The 26832-nt window shown below is 40.4% G+C and overlaps 1 protein-coding gene across 1 annotated transcript in view; it reads right to left on the bottom strand.

Annotated features, from left to right (window-relative positions):
• MYO1E (myosin IE) overlaps nucleotides 1-26832 on the bottom strand; it is a 143653-nt gene that overhangs the window by 43955 nt on the left and 72866 nt on the right. Inside the window, exons 15-19 of the mRNA XM_089667664.1 lie at nucleotides 19352-19433; nucleotides 19162-19268; nucleotides 17561-17659; nucleotides 6596-6740; nucleotides 1071-1185 (exon numbers count right to left, since the gene is read on the bottom strand). Of these exons, the coding sequence (XP_089523790.1) occupies nucleotides 1071-1185; nucleotides 6596-6740; nucleotides 17561-17659; nucleotides 19162-19268; nucleotides 19352-19433 (548 nt within the window). The remainder of the gene's footprint in view (nucleotides 1-1070; nucleotides 1186-6595; nucleotides 6741-17560; nucleotides 17660-19161; nucleotides 19269-19351; nucleotides 19434-26832) is intronic.

The following is a 26832-nucleotide window of genomic DNA, read 5'->3' as shown; positions in this document are numbered from 1 at the left end:
CTAGACATCGCCACGTAAATGTAGTAACTACTTCACTGGAAAAGTTTCCCTTCAGTTACTGTCTGGTGACCATGTGTCACCGGGATATCAAAAAGGGTAAATATCTGCAAAAATATAGACTGTAATAAAAATGCTTATTTTTTTAAATTAGAGAAGGCCAGAACCCCTGCTAACTTTTAGTTGTTGCCCATATTGGCGCCCCCCCCTTCCTGTTTTACCTTGCTAGAAAAAGTCCCCAATGAGACGTTGACTTCACAACGTTTTAATTTCTATATGCTATTAGGTTCTCTCTTTCCCCCACTCTAATGAAAAGTGTTTTAATTACCATTATGCTTTTGCTTGTTACCCTTCACTTCTTGTCCTGTAGACAACTCTGTCATTGGGACAGGAAGTGAGGAAAAATCTCCTAGACAGCCATCCATCTAAAAAAAAACAACAAATCTGACAAGGGTTCTAAGCATTCTCTAAGCCAGGGGTCTCTATACTTTATAAACAAAGGGCCAATTTACTGTCCTTCAGTCTTTAGCGGGGCCAGACCATGGCCATCAGGAATAGAAAATGTCCTGGTATCAGTGGGAGTGAACAATGCCCCATTGCTGTCTCAGCCAATGAGGAGGCAGAGACCTGGGACAGCCGAGGCTGTCATTCACATCGCTGGATCACGATGGGGCTCAGGTGGTGTCAGTGAGAGGAACTGTGCCAAATCGATGGTGTTATTGGGAGGAATTGTGCCCAAACATTGGTGTCATTGGGCCCCATTGTTGGTATCATTGGGATGAACTGTGCCCCATCATTGGTGGGATGTGTCTCATTTTGTTGGTGTTAGTGGATGAAACAGTGCCCAAGGGCCAGATGAAAGCAAGCAAAGGGCCACATCCGTCTCCCAGGCTGCAGTTTGGAGACCACTGCTCTAAGCGGTCCAAAACTAGAAAAATATTTTGGTTTGATTTATAGACTGTATTGGATTAGAATACGAGGCTTCACAATCTTAACATACCAGTAAATTAGAAATTTATTCATATGACATTGCTGGCCTACACATATGACAGACAAGTCAGCTCATTTCATACCTTGTTCTCGCATTTCCACATACTTCTTCCGGGCTACGTACTTCCTCCAGGCTTTCTGAATTGTTCGAGCATAGCCATCATATTTTCTTTCACGCATCTCCTCCAACAGAAATAGCTGCACATGGGGAAAAAATAGGCATCATATAAACAACCATAATGTGAATATGTCAATATCAGCCTGATATACTGGAATATGGTGGGTGCACATACACTAACCAGCCACTTTCTTAGTTAAATCTTGCTAGGACCAGGTTGGACCCCCTTTTGACTTCAGAACTGCCTTAATTCTTCAAGGCATAGATTCAACAAGGTGTTGGAAACATTCCTCAGAGATTTTGGTTCATATTGACATAATAGCATCATGCACTTGATGCAGATTTGTCAGCTGCACATCCATGATGCAAATCTCAAATTCCACAACATCCCAAAGGTACTCTATTTGATTGAGATCTGGGGACTGTGGAAGCCAATGCAGTACAGTGAACTCATTTTCATGGTCGAGAAACCGGTTTGAGATGATTTGAGCTTTGTGACATGGTGCATTATCCTGCTGGCAGTAGCCATCAGAAGATGGGTACACTGTAGTCATAAAGGGACGGACATGGTCAATAACAATACTTAGGTAGGCCATGGCGTTTAAACGATGCTCAACTGCTACTAAGGGGCCCAAAGTGTGCTAAGAAAATATTCCCCACACCATTACACCACCACCATCCTGAACCGTTGCTACTAGGCAGGATGGATCCATGCTTTCATGTTGTTTACGCCAAATTCTGACCCTACCATCTGAATGTCGCAGCCGTAATCAAGACTCATCAGACCAGACAATGTTTTTCTAATCTTCAAGTGTCCAATTTTGATGAGTGTGTGTGAATTGTAACCTCCGTTTCCTGTTCTTAGCTGACAGGAGTATCACCAGGTGTGGCCTTATGCTGCTGTAGACCATCTGCTTCAAGATTTGACATGTGTGTTCATAGGTAGTATTCTGCATACCCTGGTTGTAACGAGCGGTTATTTGAGTTACTGTTGCCTATCATCTCAAACCAGTCTGCCCATTGTCCTCAACAAAGCATATTTATCCACACAACTGCCACTCACTGAATATTTTCTCTTTTCCAGACCATTCTCTGTAAACCCTAGAGATGGTTGTGCGTGAAAATCTCCCAGTAGATCACCATGTTTTGAAATATTCAGACCAGCCCATCTGATACCAACAACCATGCAACGTTCAAAGTCACTTAAATCCTCTTTCTTCCCCATTCTGATGTTCGGTTTGAACTTCAGCAAGTTGTCTTCACCAGTTCTAGATGCCTAAATGCATTGAGTTGCTGCCATGTGATTGGCTGATTAGCAATTTGTGTTTCCAATTGAACAGGTGTACCTAGTAAAGAGAAAACCATCACTGACACCCTCCATAAGGGGGGAAAGCCTCAAAAGGTAATTGGAAAAGAAGTTGGATGTTCCCAAAGTGCTGTATCAAAGCACATTAATAGAAAGTTATGTGGAAGGGAAAAGTGTGGAAGAAAAAAAGGTGCACAAGCAGCAGGGATGACCGCAGCATGGAGAGGATTGTCAGGAAAAGACCATTCAAAAGTGTTGGGGACTTTCACAAGGAGTGGACTGAGGCTGGAGTCAGTGCATCAAGAGCCACCACACATAGACGGATCCTGGACATGGGCTTCAAATGTCGTATTCCTCTTGTCAAGCCGCTCCTGAACAACAAAAAAACATCAGAAGCGTCTTACCTGAGCTAATGAAAAACAGACCTGGTCTGTTGCTCAGTGGTCCAAAGTCCTCTTTTCTGAAGAGAGCAACTTTTGCATCTCATTTGGAAACCAAGGACCCAGGGTATGGAGGAAGAATGGAGTGGCACACACTGCAAGATGCCTGAAGTCCAGTGTGAAGTTTCCATAGTCTGTGTTGATTTGGGGAGCCATGTCATCTGCTGGCGTTGGTCCACTGTGCTTCATTAAGTCCAGGGTCAACGCAGCCGTCTACCAGGAGATTTTGGAGCACTTCATGCTTCCTTCCGCAGACGAGCTTTATGGGGATGCTGACTTCATTTTCCAGCAGGACTTGGCAACTGCCCACATTGCCAAAAGCACCAAAACCTGGTTCAATGACCGTGGGATTACTGTGCATGATTGGCCAGCAAACTCGCCTGACCTGAACCTCATAGAGAATCTATGCGGCATTGCCAAGAGAAATATGAGAGACAAGACAGCACTCCAATGTTCCAAAACAATCATTTACTGAAGACCTATATCAACCAAAAACACTGACATTTCAAGAATATGCAGACTCTCTTTCTCAGTGTGATGGAGACGCTGTCTGTTGGTCATCTTGAGAAAGTGGGTCTGCCCACCCTTGAAATGTTGATTACGTGTGCTGATATGGGGCTTCAGTAAACGGTCTTTTTGGAACGTTATTGCAGGGCTGGCTTTTTTCTACATTGTATAATAGCTGTCAGGGCATGCGTGTCACTGGAACAAATTTCTTGTCCTTGTAGCACAAAGCCAAAAGATAAGCATATATATCTAAAATCAATAAAGAGAAAAAAAAATTACAGAAAGTTCTAAATTTCACCACTCTGTAAGAAAAAAAAAAAAAATCTGCCTAAATTAGGAGCCTACTCTATGCAATCTTTTTGCACACCAAGCCGATGCAGAAACTGAATTGCAGCAACTTGCCTCGGTTTTGTTGCTTCACTTATAAAAATATCATTGATGGGCCCAGCTCTGCTACAGAGACTGGGTGTGTTATTTTTTTGGCCATGTACTTACTGTCCAGATATACAATGAAGTTGTGTTATGTTATTTACCAAGTTTAGGGTAGCTCAATTTAACTTTAGTTTCAGCTTTTTATTTTATTTTTTTTTATTATGATAGTTTTTTTTTGTTTAATTAGTCTAGAACTGAAAATCTTCTGCATGCAAAGGGCAAGATTCCAGCAGATCACATTATCTTACCAGACCACCAAAATGTCTGTCTTTTGGAACACATGAACAAATCGCTTTCCAAGCTAAACACAATGGTGGTTGAATCCGGCTCTGGAAAGACCACTCCATCCGCCTATTACATGTACAAATAATGGTGCTCTGTGCTGCACAGGAAATTTCTAGGCCACAAACATTGTGATCGGCAGGGTGTTCTGCATAGCTTGTGCTAACAGCTGTCAAGCATTAACAGTTTGCTACCCAAATGGAACTAACAGTGACAGGGTCCCAGTATACAATACTGCAGAATGTTAGAAAAATTAGGATATTAGTGAACTATTCCCATTATTTTCATACAAATTAATTTGTGAAAATTGTGTTAGACTTCAAAATCAATGGCCAATAAAAAATGCATTTTCAAAACTGTTTTATTATGACAGATAAAATTGCTGCACTGTGCTAAAACAAACAAAACAAACACCCCCCTCCCCCAAAAAAAAAAACAAACCCTACAACTCTTTACATACAAAATTAAATTACTTTTTATGGCTCCCTTACAGAAGAACCACAGGAACGGTCTCTCTGGCAGAGATCGAGAAGCATGGCAATAGCTCTTCTCCTGACACTCCATAAAAATTAAATACTAAATAACAAGGTTGCATACACCTTGTTGGATGTAACCACATATGAGCCAGCAGATTTAAAAAAAAAATGCTGCAATTCCTAGAGTTCTTCTATGTGGATGAATGTAATTTTTTGTTCTTGTGATGGCTCCTCTTCTTTAAAATTTCATCAGATAGCTGGTTCGTACCTCTCTACAGAGCTAGAAGTCTTACTCAGCAGCAGGTTGTGTCAGACATCTTCAATCAGTAAAGTTCATGGTCTCTGCTGGTTGGAGAACTCTAGCTCTGACTCAGCAGGGTGTGTGTCAAACCTCTGCAGAAAGAACACTGCTTCCACAAAGCAATGTCATGCTCTACAACAGGCTGGCAGGGGAAAGGCTTTTCTACTCTAAAGAAACTGATTTGTCAGCCTTTGTATACTTTTTGTTTTTATGCACCTAGAATGTATTCAGCTGATTTAAAGCAAAAATTGAGCCAGGCTTTAACCCATTTGCTGCCACCAAAATATGTCATGCATTGGCAGCAGAGGGGAGATTTACACCGGCATTTCCCTGTTTACATGTGATCAGCTGTGATTGGACACAGCTGATCACAAGACCGAGCCGACATCTTTGGCTCTTTCTGTGGATCGGTGATCCGCTGTGTCCGAGGGACACAGAGCACCGCTGATCACCGCGCTGTGCACTCCGGGAGCTGCGCATGCGCGGTTAGAATGGGAGGACGTCATATGACGTCCTCCCAGAACGAGAGAACCACCTTGCGCCCGGCATATTGTTATATGGCGGGCGGGAGGTGGTTAAAGCATCACTTATGAAAAATGTAGAGTACAGAAGTTTGTTGCCACGTCATAGGTGGACGAGTTTTTAAGGCTTGACATGTTGGGTATCTATTTATTCAGCACAACCTTTTAGATTTTAACAAAAAACTTAAATAACATTTTAACTTGTGCAAGAAAAAAACAAAACAAAAAAAAACCAAAGAAAAATGGCTCTGGCAGCAAAAGGGTTGAACCTGCTCAGCACATCTCATACTATTACTATTGTACCATAAATATCTTCATCTCTATATTCCAAAGATGCATTTGAAGTATAGGAACAGGATAAATGATGTCACTTGGCCAATGGTCATGCAGGATCCTTTCACAAACCTTAAAAACTTGGTGGAAGGACTGAGTAGCTCACATAAAGCATCACATAAAACACCAGCTAAATATAATTTAGTTCTCTTTTAAATTTTATTCACAGGATACCTTTGGAAATATACAGTATAATGAGTCATCTTGATCATGTTGTCTGAATGCTCAGGCATAATGATGATCTGCTTAGTATGGGGATAAATGTTCTCTGTGTCAGATGCCATTACTTTGCTCAGTGTAAATGAATGAAGAGGAGCCTGAATAACTCGCCAAGCATCATGTACAGACTGCAATCCATGTGTTTGAATTATTTTTAGCACTTTTTATTTATTCAGGTGTGGCTAACACGTCAGTAAAGAGGATGACTGTCTCATTGCAGCAACAGGTGGGGCGCCCTACAAATGACTGCAGATGCTGCAAAATTTCAGCATAGTCTGAAAAAAAAGATTGCTGGACATTTCTCTTTTTTTGTGGTTCATTATGTTTAACATTAAGCTAGCTTATAGAAACTTGCAAGAGAAGCAAAGTATAATATTACCATGTAAATAAACAGGCAGGGTGAGAAAAAAAGGGCACAAGCAGAAAATGGAGAGTAAAGCTGGTGAGAAAAGAGTGAGATATGAGTGAAAGGAGGAAGAAGAGACGCAGACCCAGATACATAAAAGCAGTAACATTTCTTGTTGCGAGTGACAGCCAGTGAGCTTCTAACCGGTATTTGTATGCTCCAGGTTTGCTCCAAGTTCAACTTTATGTTTTTCACTTTTCTGTGACATATAAAATGTGTTTTTCATTAGTTTGTTTGTGGACCCCATTATACACCCAGGATACTCACTGACTCAGGAGCTTTAATGAACACTTTTGTTTTCCCCAACTGGAACTGGTCAGGCTCCATATTGACAGAATGCAGTAAATGGAGGACACCCCTTTTCTCATCTCCACGCCATGTAGGCCAAGTCTCTTTGGTCAAAATTGCATATCTGTAAAGAAAATGCACACATAAATAGAAATATTTTACAGACTATGATAATTTATATAAAACAGCTCCATAGTAAAGTGAACAATTATTGGTGTGACTTTATACAATATCAGATTTTGTTTAAAGTGATGTCATATTCTCCTCGTCCAATCAGAAAATGCTTTGCATTCTCCTAATGGCACCCATGCCGAGTGACCGACCTCTGGGGTTCAGAATGCAGCAGGGTAGTCACCCAGCATGTGACTGATAAGCGAGTGGAGATCACTGGAGTAGAGGTGTCTACTTCAGTGATTTCAAGCTTCCAGGGGCATCGGTCGGGTATGTAATATACAAAGGTACATTGGTTCAAGGTGGACGAACGTAACTATGCATAAAATATTCATACTTGGAATCCCTGTTTTAAAGGAACACATTAGTTAACACTGACTATTCCAACAGTCTCAAGTAATGTTCATATTCATCACAGCACTTTCCTTCATTGGGCAACATATGGATAACACTGGCCCACACTAGGATTACCATTCAACCTCAATAGATCATTGTATTATTTCACTAATTTAATTAAAGTAGTCAGTACTGCCAAACCCGACAGTTTACAATCAAATACTACTAATTCATGGTCACAAAACAGACCAAGCTAGGGCCAATTTAGGTCATGGTCAATTAGCCTTCAAGTATTTCTTTAGATTCCAGAAGGAACCTGAATATCCATAGAAAAAACACAAAAATTTGAAGATCATCAATATGCATAGCAGACAAATCAGTCATTGTGCAAAAACCAGCAATGAGATGTAAATTACAGAAATCATTCAAGCAATCACTTATATCATCTCTGCTTATTGCACTGCATTACCAAAGTAATCCCAATATTGTCCTGGTCAAAATTAAAGACGAGATTCCTGAACTGCAGTTTCACCATGCCAATCACTGTGCTGTTAAAGTGTATGTTACTCTAAATATTTTATTGTATGTGTGCATTCACATGTGCATTTTATAAATCGTAGTCTATCCTTTTTATGTACTTCTTCCATCTGAAGTACCTAGTTGACCCTGGCAGTCACCCCCCTTCTTTGTTCTAAACTGACCACACAAAAGCACAGAACCTGCTCTGTTCTTGCGTGGTCAGTTTTTCATCTTTTGTCTTTTCAAAGGTACAGGATGCTGTGCAAATAGCATGACTATGTTGGGTAGTTTGTGCAGCCACCACAACCTCCACCCCCAACCAATCACAGCCTGCCTCTGGTGCACACACACCCTTACCAATCGTATCCTGCCTCTGAAACACACCCCCTTACCAATCATAGCCTGCCTCTGGCACACACCCCCTTACCAATCATAGCCTGCCTCTGGCACACACCCCCTTACCAATCATAGCCTGCCTCTGGCACACACCCCCTTACCAATCATAGCCTGCCTCTTGAACATACCCCCTGCTCAAGCGCAACCTGCATCTTGCCTCAATCTTAACAGACTATGGAGTACAGGCATGATGTGTGTCTGCACAGTGTCCTGTAACCTTGCCCCCCACTATCAGGAAAAAGAAATGTATGTTCACACAACATAACGTTTTAACTATAAAACTGTAAGACAGATCATTTTTTAAACTAAAACAAAAGCAGTTATGGTGCCTGCAAAATTATAATCACCAAGGGTCACATAGTATGTTCATAACTACTTTAAAGTGTCTTAAAATGTATCAGTTTTGAGACGTTATGCACACTTTTTGATATCGCATTTTGCGAATACCATCGTTATCAGCAATTGACATTTTTTTAATGCACATTTTGGTTTGATAACTTCGTCCCTGATCACATTTTTTGAACGTATTAGCGTATTAGCTGTGACTCTCCTAAGGGTAGGGGTCTTATTTCAGATTTGTATCGCCTTTTTTGGCAACTATCTTTCCCTCACTCCCCTTGTATAGACAGAAATGGGAGGCTGATAGTGGTGTCACCTTCTCTGAAGAGGACTGGGAATCCATGGTGGATAACATACGTAAGAGCTCTAGATCTCTTTTGGTCTATGAGACGGCCCTTAAAAGTATTAACCTGTTGGTAATATACCCCCTCTAGACTACACATCATGTTTCCAGGGACGTCTCACCTTTGCTTTTGGGGTTGTGGCCTTGCTGGTACCCTTACGCATATATTTTGGGCCTGTCCAAGCCTTTCATTGGTATGGCGCAAAATCTCTGAAGTGGCCTCTACTGTGGCAGAAGCCCCAGTGCATTTGTCTTTGCAGACTTGCCTACTGGGAGCCCATATCTCTGGAATATGGACTGAGGCTATGAGGCTAATTCATACCATCTGTTTTTCAACCCTATGGGCCATTGCCCTTCATTGGAAGTCGCCCACGGTAACATTGGCCTCAGTTCTATAAAGTCGATGTGGTGATGCTCATGGAATGTATTCACTATACTGGATAGGATGCATTTATTTGACAGAAAATGGGATGTTTGGAAAACTCATAGACATTTACTATCTGAACAATGAATATTCGTGATTTGATTGATAGTGTTTTTCTGTTGGTAGCCTTATTGCTCTGCCTACCTTGCTCATGTAGTTGACTTTTATGCCTTATATGATTGTACCTTATTGGAATGAATATTACAGATGTGCCTTTCTTCTGTTGTATATTATACTTAATGCTGTTATGCTGTTTTTGTAGTCTATTCCTTAATAAATAAAAAGGTTTGTAAAAGTGTCTTAAAATGCAGATGTTCCTTCAATTAATATTCTGACAATTTAAAAATGTACTGTGGAAATATATAAATAATCTTAGCTTGCTTTACTAATTTATATATGAAGCCATTAGACTGCTGCTGTTCTGTCCTGCACACATATACTGTATGTCCACATGTAACAGACAAGGAATGAATTCATAACCTTTTCATATAGCAACACACTTTTATTCTATGTACCCTTACAATACATTTATTGGCAGTCTTCAATGGCTTTTGCTCAACTTTCTCTTGTCTAACATCCTTTGTGAACATGGTTTAAAAAAAAAAAAAAAAAAAGTACTAGATTGGCAATCAATATCATGCTACAGTAAACAATGTAGACTGATAGAGAAGGGGTAGCATGGCAACTACAGAACTAGTGCAAACATGAATATATCAGTGTCATATGTGTGCACTATGCAATGAAGTTATTACCGTAGCAATAAATGTGTACAAGCAGACTGTGATGCTGCATGTTCACAATCCTAATTGTAGAGATCAAAAGTGATTCTTGCCTGTTTTATTCATGAGTTCTGACAATTTTCCAATTTATAACACTGCTTGGTCTCTACTCAGTTTTCAAAATTTTGAAGGAAGGTTGAAATAAACCTCTGATATCTTTCACCAGCTTACTCAAACTTCCTATTAAATTTTCAATGAAAAATATTTACACTACCCTAAGACTTCTGTAATCCATTATACTCAGCGGGGTGAAGCAGGAAAATGAACATTTTCAGGGCAAACTAGGCTGACATACTGTTAAATGAAAAATATAAACCTAAGCAAGCAATGTAAAATTAACTGTCAGTCTGAACTGACTAAAAGTGAAACTAAACTCTGGTTTAAAAGAAAATCTATTTAAATATGTATTCTTAATACAAAAAGTACTTTCTATTGCTCTCAGCCTCATCCAAATTCATATTTTTTTGGATGCTGTGATCCTACTTGTTGTTAGAGGGTGGCTATGTTCATTATGCATGGTCACTCTGTATGTAAGAATGCAGCCACCCTCTCCTTGCTCACATATCCCATACTTTCCCTTGAAACCTGTTCGGAACTAAATATGGAGGGTGCTGCTGCCCTCCTTCTGAAAGCTAGTGAACTCAGGGAAAAGGCATAACTTCTGCAAGTCAGACACTTAAGCTTGCCACACAGTAATATTTTTTTCATTCAGCCTACAGGCTGAATGAAAAAAACCAAAAACCAAAAAAAAAAAAAAAAACCAAAAGAAAAAGCAAACAAAAAAAAAAAAAAAAAAAAAGAAAGATTCCACTTTCCACGCTATACAGCGCAAATGGACAAATTTGGAGTGTCGGCTATTGTATTTTGACAGCCAGTGTCGGCGAATGTCAAAATACCCAAAGAGCAGCTGTATTTGATTAGATGCAGCCAAGGATCGGCCAACAATTTTCCACCTGTCAGGCTGTAGGGTGTAAACAAGGCTACCCACAAAGTGAAATTTGCTTCTCCATGAAAAAAATAAGAAACTAGCATTGTTAGTTACTTTTTGAAGGAATCCCTAGTTGTCATCAGAACTAGTGTCCCCATTGGAAGAGTACACATTAGTTCCTGTTCGGGCGAAAGCCTTTAATTTGGGTTTTTTTTTTTTTACTTTCACTCTCAGTGATAATGGTATGCAGGACAAATACAGACAGTGAATCTCCCCAACAAGGGCACAGACAGCAATAGAAACAGGTGCTCTAGTCTAATCCTTATCCACTCTATCCAAAACTAAAAAAAAAAAAGGTTTTAAATTCAAGGATAAGTTCACCTTTTTGCCAAAAATAATAAATGCACATTTTTGCAGGTAAAAAAAAAAAAGTGCATTTATTATTTTTGTCTACATGAGCCTGGAAAGCATTGCACCAGTGATCAGTAGATCGCTGATGCCATGCAGGTCTCCTGCAGACCTGTCAGAATATCTGCTTGCCATACGGGATGTACGAGCAAGCAGATATTCTGGCAGGAAACTTCAATGAACTACCAAGACGCTCCACAGTGCCGTGGTAGTTCACTGAAAGCTACAAGCTGACTGCCGCTAAAGCTGTCGGGACTTGCAGTTCATTCATTCATGGAAGTCCGTGAATGAATGATGCGGGCGTGTGGGCAGACCCCAGCACGGCCTTCAAATTTGACAGATAGTACGGGGAGAAATCTCCCCGTACTGTCAGAGGCAGGGGGGCCGCGGCTATGGAAATATGTTACATGTTCCACCCTAAAAACCGGTGGAACATGTAATATGTTCCCATAGGTGAACTTATCCTTTAATAGAAACATTTCTCCCTTAGTAATTCACCCCTTGTGTGTGCGTATATATATATTTTTTGTTTTTTTTACACTTTTGTGCATTTGTCAGCCTATATTTAAAATATAGCACTCTTGCATACCACATATGTCCTTAAAATACAGAAAGATTATTTGTTATGCAAATTAGTCACAGTTATCAGCAAGTCAACCATTACACTCTAATGCTGCTAAACTTTGCTGTGGCATCTCGGCTTCAATTTTCTCTGGTCACAAAAGAGATATCTAGAGGCAAGTTCCAGTGGGGAGTAAACACTGCAATAACCTGCTCTGTGTTAGTTATTTAGAACTTGTTCAGGCCAATGTACACATGGAAAGGGTTTACACAAGGTCTACCCAAAGAAACACAATAGTCATTCACTGTGAACTTTGCATGCAAATAAAAAATACTGCACATGAACGACTATGTGAACCTCTGATTACTCCGTGCTGCCAGGAAGTGGCCAAAAGAATTAACAGCAAATCGAGAAACACACATTTCCAGTCCTGTCATATTTCCCTACACAACCTATTCATTTTACTACAGCTTTGAGGACATTAATGATGTCATTGACTTACAGGGTTGCACCACACTAATCCTATTTATTGTGTCATGGCCTCCAAGTGTTTATCCTGTGTATTCATAGAACCATTTAGGTTTAAAATGTTTTTGCTAACAGCATATAACAGCAACTTATTTCAATATTTAATTTATTTGTATCTGACTTAAAAAAGGGGGTTTACATTTCAGTGAAGAAAGTGGCCAACGCTTCATCATTCAGTACAATACAGTTCTTAGCCTAGCCTCCATTGATGATCATATCAGCTATTCAACCATTTCCATTATTCCCTGAAAAGGGTTTTAATCATTTTGTAATCCATTCAAAAAGTAAAAAAAGGATTAAAGGAAAAAAAAAATCCTTTCTTGGAGTCCATTTAGGGACACAGGTAGTCTTAAAACCCCTGTTTATATTGGGCACTGGTAATAGAAAAACAAAACAAAAAACAAACAAAACTGTAGGCCAGCCCAGGAAAAGTCCTATTTTCAGAAGCCAGGGAGCCCTTCTAGGATGAAAAAAAAAGGATCAGTCTTTCTCAAAGAATCAAAGGCTGAGAGACAGATAATTGTCCAGTTCTTCGGACTGTGATGGTCTGATAGTTCAGAGGTCCCACTGCATCTGTTGGATCACTGCTGCACTGAAAATATGGGCACAATAGTAAGCATCTTTGATGTCCACAGAAGCCAGAAAGTCTTCCTGGTTGAGGAAGGCAATAACAGAACATAAACATTCAGCTCCATGAGATCCAAGATGGGGGTGAATGTCCCTGTTGGGACGCACAAAAGTAGCAAAGGAAAAACTAGGCAGAGACATGGAAATAAAGCTGAGATTTGCAGCCCTGGGACATTATCCATTGCATCCAGGCATCTGGAATGCAAGTTATTCAAGCTTCCACAAAGGTTGACAGACATCCCTCCACTCTTGAATGTGGGGAAACACCTTCATACGGAGGCTTGTCTGAGGATTTGGCAGACTTGGAGGGCCAGACTTTGTAGGTAAATGGAGGCTTAGGTGGCCACAACATTGAGTGAATGAAGAAACCAAAGAGTCATTTGATGGGGAGCAAGGAATGACTTGTCTGCCTTCTCCCTAGGTTACTTCAGTTCAGGAAGATGGGTGTTGTCATGTTGGTACTTGACTCCTTGCGTATCTAAATTTGCCCCCAACCCCCCCCCCCCACCTCCTGACATGTTTTCGGGGTTGTAGAGAGCACAGCACTCTTCTCCACATCTAATGGTCCTGCCCCACGGGGTCCCATAGCAATCTGTTGGATCACTGATGCACTGAAAATATGGGCACATTAGTAAACATCTTTGATGTCCACAGAAGCCTCTCTGGTTGAGGAAGGCAATAACAGAACAAACATTCAGATCCATGAAATCCAAGAAGGGGGTGAATGTCCCTTTTGGGTTTGGAAACAGTGAACAGGTTAGAGTAAACCCTCCTATAACCATTTTGCTGCATCTCATGGTCGTGCTCCAAGGCCTCTCACTTTTGGATATGTGTATATAACTTTATTAGATCAGTCCTACTTGTTAATCTTGCCTGTAACCCGTGGGAAGCAGTTTACACAGGCCCATCTCAGTCAAAAGAAGTAAAAGAAAGTTGGGGGGGTCTAGGTTCCTGGCAGCTCAACAAATGTTAGCCAAAGCCTGGAGACAACCAACAATCAATTTTTCTGAGGTTAAAACAGAGGATCATGAGGACTGTTCTACATGAAAAATTCACCCCCATACTCACTGATACCCTAATACGGTAGGCTTCCAACAAACAGTCACAACTGATACTAAATGCTACAGCCATCTACTCCATGTGTTCAATGAGCAAGGGATCAACTGAAGCAGTGGTTAGATGCTTTTTAGGGCATTTTGACCAGTGAGACGTGGTTTGACATGGTAAAGTAACAGCCAGAATCAGGTGTGGGACACACCAGGAACAATATAGCTCCAGAGAAGGTCTCCAACCACTTACTGATGGGGTCATTTTGATGAGACCCGGCCAGATCCACAGTGTGGATGGACAATTTCTAAATATTATTTATTTATTTCAGGTACTTATATAGCGTCAATTTACGCAGCACTTTACATTTATATTGTACATTCACATCAATCCCTAACCCTCAAGGGGTGTACAATCTAAGGTCCCTAACGTACATTCATGTATGCACATACTAGGGCCAATTTAGACAGGAAACAATTAACCTACCAGCAGGTCTTTGGAATGTGGGAGAAACCGGAGTACCCGGAGGAAACCAGAGTACCCAGAGGAAACCCATGCAAATCTTCATGGATACAAAGCTAATAAATGCTTAAAGTATTACTAAACCCAGGATCCTGCATTCACTATATCTGGTCTTCCACAGTACACAGAACATGGAAGTGCAATTATTTTAGTAAATATAAAGTTCTAAATACCTTTTCTCATCAGCAGTTAGAGCAGTCTTGTGACTTCTACCAGTGTCCAGCCAAGCACTGGTTAAAGTTTGTAGGAGGAGTTTTAATTTGCTCTAGGAGGAAGCAGACCCCCTGACCTCTATCTGGACAGTGCCGATCACATGCACTCTTCCAAGGAAAAAAAAAACCACCTCTCTAGCAATACGCAGAAAACGGAGCATGTGCAGAGTGATTCCACACGATATGTCTTATCAGGATATTAGAGGGGGGCACTGGAAGAAGGGGAGGATCAGAGAAGTTATGATCAAACAGCAGTTTTACACAATGCAGATTAACCCCTTAGGTTCCAAAGTGAGAACAAGCATGCTTTACTGCAAATACAGACTGATTTTACTGCTGTGGGTTTAGTAACACTTTGAGAACAAACAACTTGGCAGGGTGCTTCCATTCTCTGTACAGAAACAGTTGGAAAACTGGGCACACTGGGAAAGTCTTTGCAGCTTTATGAGTTGTAAATGGCACAAGCCTTGAAACTGCACTAGTAGAAGAGACTGATCCTAATTTCAGAGTGATGCATGCTGTGTCAATAGGAGCTGAAACTATCTTCTTTACATTGGGTGTAACAGCAGCAAATCCAGGCAAGGATTTTGCAACTCAGAATCAGACAACTGTTTAGATACACAATTTGCTGGAGAGGGAATGGGAGCGTGCTGCTGGCCACTGCGATCAGTCTGAAACCAGCTGGGTAATTTGGGTCAAATTCTTGCAGCACCATGAAACCTTAATGAAAATGGCAGAGGTATTTACCCTTCCACGACAGACTGTCAGGAAACCGGGTATAATTGCTCTCCATTATCAATAAAAATTGGGGTGCACAAAGCATTCGGCTCAGCCAACTTACTTACTAAGTGAGTCTTCAAAAACAGAGCAAGAAAAGAGGAAATGTCAGCAGCTCTGGACCTGGAAAATGCTACAAAGCTAACTTAACCAGAACGTAGTCTAAAAGCACCTCGCACAGAACCCAGTGACAGAGAATCACTTCCAGGCGAGCATTGTGATGCCCAGTACAGTGGAGTCTAGATGCAATATGATTCAAGGCAGGGCTCAGGATGACCATGCCAGATCATTGAAAATCAGAGGGAGAAACTCCAGCAGTGCAGTAGAGAAGAGTATGGATTGAAGAAAAAAAACTGAAAAAAGCACTAGTAAGTTTATTCAATTTTAGTTTAATAGTAAAAGAAACAGGTCGTTGCAAGATCAGAGCTAAAAAAAAAAAAAAAAAAAATGTATTCTCCTAGGACATTAGCAAACAACTGAGGTATGCTGGTGGTAGGAGGGGTTATCCTGGGCTTGCCCACAGTTCTCCTGTAGACAGCTGTATAACCCGAACATTTAAGACTGTGTCCCTCAGTGAAGAAGAAAGAAATACGTTTTGGCTTTAGATATACTTTATTAAATCCTCTGAGATCTCAGAAATCTGTGATAATCTGCAACAAGGATTGGCTGCCTCAATGACCAATACTGGAGGAGCAGGAGGCAGGGGTGGAAGGGCCGAAGCTGAGCTGCAGAGGCGGAGTTTCCAGGTTTCTGGGACACACCTTAAGATTGCAAGCACATTTCAAATAAAGACAGGCTTCTTTAACCACTTCCATCCCTTAGGACATACCTGTACGTTCTTGGGAGCAAGTGGTTAAGGGCTCGAAAGGGCCCCCCTCCCTTCTTCTGCCACGGAGCCCAGTACCGCTACAAACAGTGGAGCTGGCTGCCGACAGAGAAGGAAGAACACTTATTCCCCCCTCCTCTGTGTCAAAGCCAGAAATGGAGGATTTCCTTACTTCTGGTTTTGGTTGTTTACTGCTGTTACCAGCCAGTGAAGCAGACAAGCAAACTGATCCTGCTTTGAAGGGTAGAAGAGGATCAGGGGTCTAATAGAGCTAATAGATCTCTCCATAAATATGACCTGTGACTGCGCCAGCTATCACAAGGATTGTTGTTCATCCTTTGTGATAGCAATAAAGTTGAATACATAACAAATGAAAAAAAAAGTGTTGAAAGAAAAAAAAAGTAAAGCACCCCTGTCCCACTGTGCTCATGTGCAAATGCAAACAGACACGCAGGTCCCGTACGCATAAATAAATGGCGATTGTACTACACAAGGTATCGCTGCAAACATCAGAGCACCAGAGCTCATGTTTACCACTAAACTGTTAACCTGTAAAGGCTTTTAAAGCATCACCTATGAAGATTTTTATGCACTGTAGTTTGTCAACATTTCATGGGCGTGCAAAAATTTTAAATCTTGACATGTTTGGTATCTATTTACTTGGTGCAATGTCATCATTTTAGGTTACGAAAAATTAGGTTTAATATTGTGTTTGTGTGCATTTAATTTAGGTGTATTTTTTCCTGAAAATTTGTAATTGATATACAGGAGTGCAAATATTGTGTGAAATAAATTCCAACAGGCCACCATTTTACTTTCCAGGGCCTCTGCTTTCAGAAAATATATGTCTGGGGTTCATTTTCTAGCAAAAAAAGAAAATGCAGATTTTCACATGTACTGTATGTGAACATTTTCGAAATTGCCCTGGCCAGTTAGTGGTTAAGTACAGAAAAATCAGAACAAACCACACGATGAACCTTTTTATACAGTTTACACATTTTACTAAAACATCTCCCAAAACTACTCATTCATCAATTAATCTTTTTTTTTTTTTATTAGAGGATATTAGCAACAGCTTATACTTATCTTTGCTATTCTACAGCCAGCATTGAGAAGTTGTTTTGGTGCTTTCATAGGTCAGATTACAGCTTCCCCACGGGAAGAAATTATGGAAAGTTAACATGACAGTGTCATCCTCACCTCTGCAGGAATTTCTTGAACACCCTCCTGTAGGCATATCCTGCTCTGCGTACGCGGATGTTTTCCTTCAACCCTAAATATTCTACTTGATGTTTGACCCTGGAGAAAAATTTTAGAAGCCAGTGTTAAGACATTCTTAAAAGATTCAGTTTATGCAAAAATATACAAAACATTTTCCTGGTTTCCTATTACTCAGCTTTGCAGTGAGGACATGACTGACTTGAGATAGACTCATGATCTATCTAATTCAAGTGAATGGGATACGTTTTTCTGACCCAAAACCAGTATGTATGACCTACAAATTTTTATGAGCGCTTAACAGTCCTGGAAAATCACTGACACACACACACATTGCACCAAAACTGATATGCTCCTGACACTTGAAACTGATACCTTTGTGGTGCGATTTGAGTCCATACAAAATTAATGGTCACAAATTGCACTACACAGGATCACATGTGATTTGAACAAGAATGCAGTGTGATTCCTGTCCGTGGTCATGTGGTTTCCCTGTGGGTGCGGTGCGATTTGCAGTGCTATACAAAATTACTCACTCAAAATTGCACTGCACATGCAGAGAAACCGCAGGTGATTTGGACAGGGCCACATTCCTGTTCAAAATCACAGACAAAGAGCACACAGCCTCTAAATGCAGCCATTAACCTTTATTTAAGAAGTATAACATAAGTAAAGTTGCACTCACAATTGTAGGTGTATATAATAAGGCATATCATCCCATGTGTTGACATTGCGCTGTGAAAGTCCCCCTCTACTCTCCTCACTGCTTGGATGACCGTTCGGCTGCCCGCTCCATATACGACTAACATTGACCCAGTGTGCCTCCGCACACACAGACTCCCACAAGCTGTCAGACTCCAAGCCCTTAGCGGCATAGAGGAGCGCTACTGACCGCTCGGTGGCTGTTAGTGGGTGCAGCGATTACCCTGGTCTATTGTCTGACAGCTTGTGGGAGTCTGTGTGTGGAGGCGCACTGGGTCAATGTTACAGCCCTATATGGATCGGGTGGCCAAACGGTCATCCAGGCAGTGAGGAGAGTAGAGTGGGACATCGCAATGACAACACATGGGATGATATGCCTTATTATATACACCTACAATTGTGAGTGCAAATTTACTTGTGTTATACCTATTTAATAAAGGTTATTGGCAGCACTAGGAGGCTGTGCGCTCTCCTTTTTGTCCATGATTGAACAGAAATGCGGTCATTTCCAAATGACCAATCAATTTGGTAATTTCCAAATCCTGCAGGTGCGATGCAATTTGTAGTATGATTTGAGCCATTCATTTTGTACGGCTCAAATTGCACTGCAAATCGCACCACTCCCACAGGGAAACTGCATGTGATTCAGACAGGAATCGCACCTCATTCCTGTTCAAATGACATGTGATTGTTTGCAGTGTGATTTGAGCCTATTCATTTTGTATGAGCTCTAATCACACCACAAAAGGTATCGGTAACTCGGTATAGGCGAGTACTTGATCAAAAGTATCGGTACACATACTCGACGGTAAAAAACTGGTACTGGTGCAACCCATCATCAAGAGCCTTCTCAGAAACCTCCCATATTTCATCACACATACCTATTTTCCTCCCAGTCTCTGGGTTTCTTTGTCTCATTTGGTTTGATGCACCGAATATAATGAGGTGTGCATTTCATCAATGTATTCACCAAGTCATTTGCCTGTTTCTGTGAAGGTTAAAATATTACATGTGATTAAATGTTAACAAAACATTTAGTGGACCAAGTATATATATTTTTTGCTTACTTACCTTGATCTTACTGCTTGCTGTAGTTGGGCGCCCCTTCTTTTCTGCATGAAGATTTTCTGGAAACAAAGCCTTAATGAAACGCCTGAAATATAAAATGAAACAATGAATGCAAAAAGATCCGATTTTCGGTCCAAAGCTCTTTAGAATATTCAAGCTAAAGGAGTTCACCTTTCATAACATGTTACACCCTTATTTAGGGTGTAACATGTTATTAAATGAGCAACCCCCCGTTGTGACAACGGGTCTGGGCTCTTATCCCCACACCAGCTGTCACAATTTAAACAAAGAAAAAAAAGTGACTGTACAGTGCTCCACCCATCCAGTTGTGTCATTAATTCACAGACATCTGAATAGTAGACTTGCGGCTGACGGTTTTTAGTTTTCAATGAACTATCAGGGCGCTGGTGAGCGCTCTAGGTAGTTCAATGATTCTTCCTCTCAATGTGTAGCTGCCTACCTGTACGAGGTACAAGCAGAAAGATACACTGACAGTCTGCAGGAGCCCTGCATTGCACCTGCGATCTGCTGGTCATGGGTGTAATGCTTTACAGGCTTCTAATAAAAAAAAAAAAGGAAAAAAAATTATATATATATATATCTATAATTTTCTATGTACATTTTTTTACCTGCAAAAAGACATGCTTTTTTTTTTTTTATGTCAACTTATCCTTTAAGCACAGTGCGTCAGAGATTAGTGCTGTTAATGTGCTCCAGTATTGGGGACCTAAGATTAATTCCAATCTGGGGATGGCAAGAACTGATGTGACAGATGTAGTGTTCTCCATAAAATGGGAATACTATGCAAAAGTATTTAGTGTTTTTTAAATGAATTAATCTAGTTGTACTCCATGATACCAGACTGAAAGTTTTCACCTTCAATTTATTCAGCTTTCCTTGTACCCAAGGGCCTTCTTATTAAAACACTGACCTTGAGAACACATGCCCCAAGATATCTGCTGCCATCATCACGTTAGCTCACAAGGATTCACCCCAGACTAAATGGTCACTTTCATTAATATTAGAGCAGAGTTCCATAGCTGTATTCACATTGTAGCTGCACTACCAGGGTATCTTTCTCTTGTGGTTTCCATAGCTCATACATTATGCATTTAGCCTGTAACACTATCCTCAAACCTAGGAAGGCCTACAAAATGATGATTATTCAGTATGAATTGCCATGTTGTGTTCCTTAAGCACGGGAAATGCTTCCACAAGTAAAACAAGCACAATTAAACAATTGCAATCATTCTTTGAAGAAACTTGAACAAAACAGTGTAGTTTCATGAAGCAGAACTATATACTGTACCTGTGTAATAACCTCATAACAATCCTACAGTCATGCATTTTTTTTTTTTTTTTTTAACCCGTCCCCACACATACAGCTGTAATCAAAACATACAAAATGCTTAACTGACAGGAAGTCCAAACCATGGCAAAATTATACCATACACAGACATAAATAACAGCCACGCACTGTCATCAAAGATTAGCTTGTGGGAAAACCTCGGGTTCTGAAAAGCTCTTACTCTAAGTATTCCTTACATTTCTGGCACCCCATTGTCAAAACAACGAGTCATTTTTAAAAAGCTTTTGTTGGGAAAAATAACCTCTTGGTCTATTTAGAGACCATAACTACTATTTCTTCCCTAGATTGTGGTTTTCTGCAGCATCGACTCGGAAAAAGCCTGTCATACAAAAGGCTGCTCAGATGTGAAGACTGCCAGCTATGCTCAGTGAAAAGCGGGCAGTTCCTATTTCATACGATCTGCGTTATACAGTTTATAAGAGTCTTGCCAATTCTTCTCAGGTGTTGTGTAATGCTACCCATTTTTATTAGATACAGATTGGTAAAAAAAAAATTCACCAAATGAAGAATTTTCTTTCCACTCAATAGGGACCAACATCCAACCAAAGCTGATTTTCTTAATTCAATAAGTTTGTATTGACTTTTCCAAGGAAAAATTGGTTTGGCAAGCAATGAAACAAAAGAAAGAAGATCAATATGCTCGCAGTAACATTTAGATCAGTGAAAAGGGCATAATAAAATATTAGTCAGCACACGAGTGGACCAAAGCGGTCAGAAAAACACAACATAGCAAAAAATACTACTTAGGAGGAGGTGTGCCCCATGTTCTGGGAGGAGGAAGAATATAACATATTACTAAAAGTTGAAAGAGAAAAACTCAAAAATTCTAACTGTAAAATACTGACTTAATTCTTAATATTTGTACAGCGTTCAACAGCTCAATAGAAATCCCATCTAAACAATAAATGAAAATTACAAGGCAAAAAGGCCAAGTAAAAAGTCAAAATACCGAACCAACCCAATAATAGATTGGCAGCAACCTAGTCACTTCCAACACGTGCCACAAATATAAAAATAAAGCAGAGCTAGTGCATGACAGATCTTAAATTTCATTGAAAGAATCAAAAAGATAATACATATTGGGGTTGATTTACTAAAACAAGAGAGTGCAAAATCTGGTGCAGCTGTGCATGATAGCCATTCAGCTTCTAAATTCACTTGTTCAAATGAACTTCGGGGAAAAAAAACAAAAACTGGAAGCTGGTTGGTTTCTATGCAGAGCTGTACCAGACTGTGCACTCTCCAGTTTTAGTAAATCAACCCCATTGAATATGTATTATATTACGCTCATCAAGCATTGTGCTCAGGTCAGAAGTGTCAGTTTGATACTGTTCTAAAACCATACAGTAATACAGTTTCTAACTGCATTACTCACATGCTCCTTTCCATAAAAAAGCGTTTTTCCCAGCCTGTGGGTAGATATGCATGCACCTGGGGGAATCCAATATGGCCACTGTGTCCGGACATACGTCACCAGGAAGTAGACAAACCGACGCGTAGCGTCACGTGCGTCGTGACTTCATCAGGGTCCCTGACACAGTGGTCCCTGATGAAGTCACGACGCACGTGACGCTACGCGTCGGTTTGTCTACTTCCTGGTGACGTATGTCCGGACACAGTGGCCATATTGGATTCCCCCAGGTGCATGCATATCTACCCACAGGCTGGGAAAAACGCTTTTTTATGGAAAGGAGCATGTGAGTGGAAAACTTTGTAATTTTTAACTTTGCCTATTAAATTTACTACACTATGGAAGGCTTTCTTGTCTTTTTATGAGTTGCATAAGAGAGGAGGAGGAATAAGGAGTCTGCCAGAGGAATACACCACTGAGGTGGTAACTGCTTTGAGGCCCTGTGTGGGTCGAGGAAGGGAGGTGAGCAGGCATTGCTGCCATTTGAAGGAGAGTACTTGCACTTAGAAGTGGAGATCACGTGTGTGTTCCAGCTTAAAGCACAGTCACATGCATGGAATATTTTTTTCACCTTTGATATTGTCTTGTTCACCTATGGCATATATCATTTATGTATAATTTAGACACCATTGTATGTGGCCAATATTCTGTTTTCACGTATATATATTCTGTTCATTATATTTGATTTATGCACTATATATTTAGTTTCCTAATGTGTGTTATTTAGCTATTTTGGTTGACACTATTTTTTTTTTTCACTAGAGGGAGTCAACACACATTTATTATATATAGTGGTCACTTTGATTTATAATTACACTATATGGAGATACATGATTGTATTCATGTGATACAAGCGCTTCACTAATTTTTAATTTTATTTTGCACAGGTGTGTGTGTTATTCCCTCATTATCCCAATTACAATGAGCAGATAAAAGGTCCAGAGTTCATTTCAAGTGTGCTATTTGCATCTGGAATCTGTTGCTGTCAACTCTCAAGATGAGATCCAAAGAGCTGTCACTATCAGTGAAGCAAGCCATCATTAGACTGAAAAAACAAAACAAACCCATCAGAGAGATAGCAAAAACATTAGGTGTGGCCAAAACAACTGTTTGGAACATTCTTAAAAAGAAGGAACACACCGGTGAGCTCAGCAACACCAAAAGTCCCGGAAGACCACGGAAAACAACTGTGGTGGATGACCGAAGAATTCTTTCCCTGGTGAAGAAAACACCCTTCACAACAGTCGGCCAGATCAAGAACACTCTCCAGGAGGTAGGTGTATGTGTGTCAAAGTTAACAATCAAGAAAAGACTTCACCAGAGTGAATACAGAGGGTTCACCACAAGATGCAAACCATTGGTGAGCCTCAAAAACAGGAAGGCCAGATTAGAGTTTGCCAAAACGACATCTAAAAAAGCCTTCACAGTTCTGGAACAACATCCCATGGACAGATGAGACCAAGATCAACTTGTACCTGAGCGATGGGAAGAGAAGAGTATGGAGAAGAAAAGGAACTGCTCATGATCCTAAGCATACCACCCCATCAGTGAAGCATGGTGGTGGTAGTGTCATGGCGTGGGCATATATGGCTGCCAATGGAACTGGTTCTCTTGTATTTATTGATGATGTGACTGCTGACAAAAGCAGCAGGATGAATTCTGAAGTGTTTCGGGCAATATTATCTGCTCATATTCAGCCAAATGCTTCAGAACTCATTGGACGCCGCTTCACAGTGCAGATGGACAATGACCCAAAGCATACTGCAAAAGCAACCAAAGAGTTTTCTAAGGGAAAGAAGTGGAATGTTATGCAATGGCCAAGTCAATCACCTGACCTGAATCCGATTGAGCATGCATTTCACTTGCTGAAGACAAAACTGAAGGGAAAATGCCCCAAGAACAAGCAGGAACTGAAGACAGTTGCAGTAGTGTCCTGGCAGAGCATCACCAGGGATGAAACCCAGCATCTGGTGATGTCTATGCATTCCAGACTTCAGGCTGTAATTGACTGCAAAGGATTTGCAACCAAGTATTACAAAGTGAAAGTTTGATTTATGATTATTATTTTGTCCCATTACTTTTGGTCCCTTAACAAGTGGGAGGCACATATGCAAACTGTTGTAATTCCTACACTGTTCACCTGATTTGGATGTAAATACTCTCAAATTAAAGCTGACAGTCTGCAGTTAAAGCACATCTTGTTTGTTTCATTTCAAATCCATTGTGGTGGTGTATAAAGCCAAAAATGTTAGAATTGTGTCGATGTCCCAATATTTATGGACCTGACTGTATGTACTGATCAGTTAAGCTTCAATATACTTTGACAAAGAACACACATAAAATACTTAATATTCTTCTAATAGTGGCCTGTAAGGGTCAGCAAAGTAGTATTCATTCTGAGAAAGGAAGAGTCAAGTATTCTGAGCCAATCAGGAATCTAGCACATACAGTGAGCACTGGTAGGTGGGAAAACACAATAATGCCCTCAAAAAGTCTAAAGGTTTTTTTCTTTTTTTTTTTTACTTTAATGCATGCTATGCATTAGGGTAGAAAACCTTCTGTGTCACAGATTTCTCTCCTCACCCCTCCTTATACTTAACCGAATCCCATTCTCAATCCAGTGCTTTGCATGAGGGCAGCGGATCGCTCTGCTCTCTCCCTCCTCACAGTGCAGACTGATAGCAGTAGAAGCCATTGGCTTCCACTATTGTCAATCAAATTCTGTTACTGTCTGTGTCAATAGATGAATACAGAGAGGCTTGGGAGCAAGACTGTACGAGTGCCCCCAAAAAAAGAGTTTTTAATGGGGGCATTTGATGGTGGTGGAGGGTTTGAGGAGAAGCCTGAAGCATCTGGGGGGGGACGTGAGAAGAGGAAGATCATGGCTTCTCTGTGCAAAACCAATGCAGAGCAAGTAAGCACGACATGTTTATTTTATAAAAAATAAATAAATAAAAAGCTTTACAATCACTTTAGTGTGCTGCTTTTCTTAAGTGTCCAGGCAAAGGCTGGGGAGTGTTCTAGACCAGGGTTTATTGCAGTATAATCTGCAAAGACATCCAGGACGTGGCTGTGCTGTCTGGCTGGAAGACCTGAACTTCAAAACTGACTGCACTGGTGAAACTGTTCTAATGTATATAATGGAGATCTGCTTCAATAAATGTATGCAGTCCTAGATTTTCTACATGTTAATGTGGTATGCACAATGGGAAAATATGTGATAGAGAATTCAAAACTCATCACCTGCTAAGCTGTTGTTGTGAAAATTTGGCACAAAGAAAAAAAAAAAAAAAAAAAAAAAAAGAAGAAAAAAAAAAAAGGAGCTTACTGGTTGGGGGATCATGGATAACAGCAATGTTATCCATGATCTGGATTTTTTCTTGGATACACAGAATATAACTGGATACTAACATTTACAAGTAAAGTTGATCCAGGAAATATCCGGTTGCCTCTCGGGGGATCAGGAAGGAATTTTTTTCTCCTGCAGGAGCAAATTGGATCATGCTTTGCTGAGTTTTTTTGCCTTCCTCTGGAAGAACTGTGGGTATAGGATTCTAACTTTTTTTTTTTTTATATGGTTGAACGGGATGGACTTTTGTCTTTTTTCAGCCAGACTAACTATGTAGCTGAAGTTAACCATTAGGAGTTTCCAGGTTTTATTGCAAAAGCTTAATTGAACAAGCTGAGGTTAGAAGCCGATTGGGTGCCATGCACAGCTGCACCCGATTCTGAGTGAACCAGCTTAGTGTCTACTTGTGGCACTGGTAAGAGCAATACTCTATTGTCTACGGCAAACCTATCTCTTCCACAACCTATGCCTGCTGAGTTGCCTCAGTATCAGGAAAACAGAACAAAGGACTAAATAAGGCCATACACCTGAATATTCTGGTTTATCTACACAGATCTTCTGTAGCTACTTATTTGCAATCACCTCATTTGCTGCACTTTGATTTCAATTTGTTTCAAGTCTGGAGATTGCCAACAAAAAGTTAAATCACTAAGGTCAAACAAGCAGTGGCATATGTGGGCATACAGGGAATTGTGTGCGTCTATGGACGCACACAGCTCAGCTCGGGAGCGAGCCAGCATCCGTGCTTTCTATGGGGGCGCACAAAGGAGAAGCCAAGAGCACCAATGGGGGACCCCAGAGGAGAAGAAGATGCGGGGCTGCTCTGTGCAATACCATTCCATAGAGCAGGTAAGTATAACAGGTTTATTATTTTAATATATATAAAAAAAGTGTAAGCTTTATATCCACTTTAAAAAAAACAAATGCAGGAGGCTTGTGTGAAATATGCCCAACTAGTGTCAATATAAAGCATCAATTTCCACCTCTTCATTTTTTTGTGCAGACTGTGTGGACAGTGAAAAGATTCATTAAATTTTTCATACAGTGCCTTGAAAATATCCATACCCCTTGAAATTTTTCACATTTTGTCATGTTACAACCAAAAACGTAAATGTATTTTATTGGGATTTTATGTGATAGACCAAAAAAAGTGCCACATAATTGTGAAGTAGAAGAAAAATGATAAACGGTTTTCAACATTTTTTACAAATAAATATGTGTAAAGTGTGGCGTGAATTTGTATTCAGCCCCCCGAGTCAATATGTCGTAGAACAACCTTTCGCTGCAATTACAGCTGCAAGTCTTTTTCGGGATGTCTCTACCAGCTTTGCACATCTAGAGAGTGACATTTTTGC

The sequence above is a fragment of the Staurois parvus genome, unplaced genomic scaffold, assembly GCF_062004578.1.
Source record: "Staurois parvus isolate SC_StPar_1 unplaced genomic scaffold, SC_StPar_1.0 ptg000054l, whole genome shotgun sequence".
In the NCBI taxonomy this organism is placed as follows: Eukaryota; Metazoa; Chordata; class Amphibia; order Anura; family Ranidae; genus Staurois; species Staurois parvus.
Note: the sequence above shows the minus strand (reverse complement) of the source record. Positions and strands in the feature narration are given on the sequence as shown.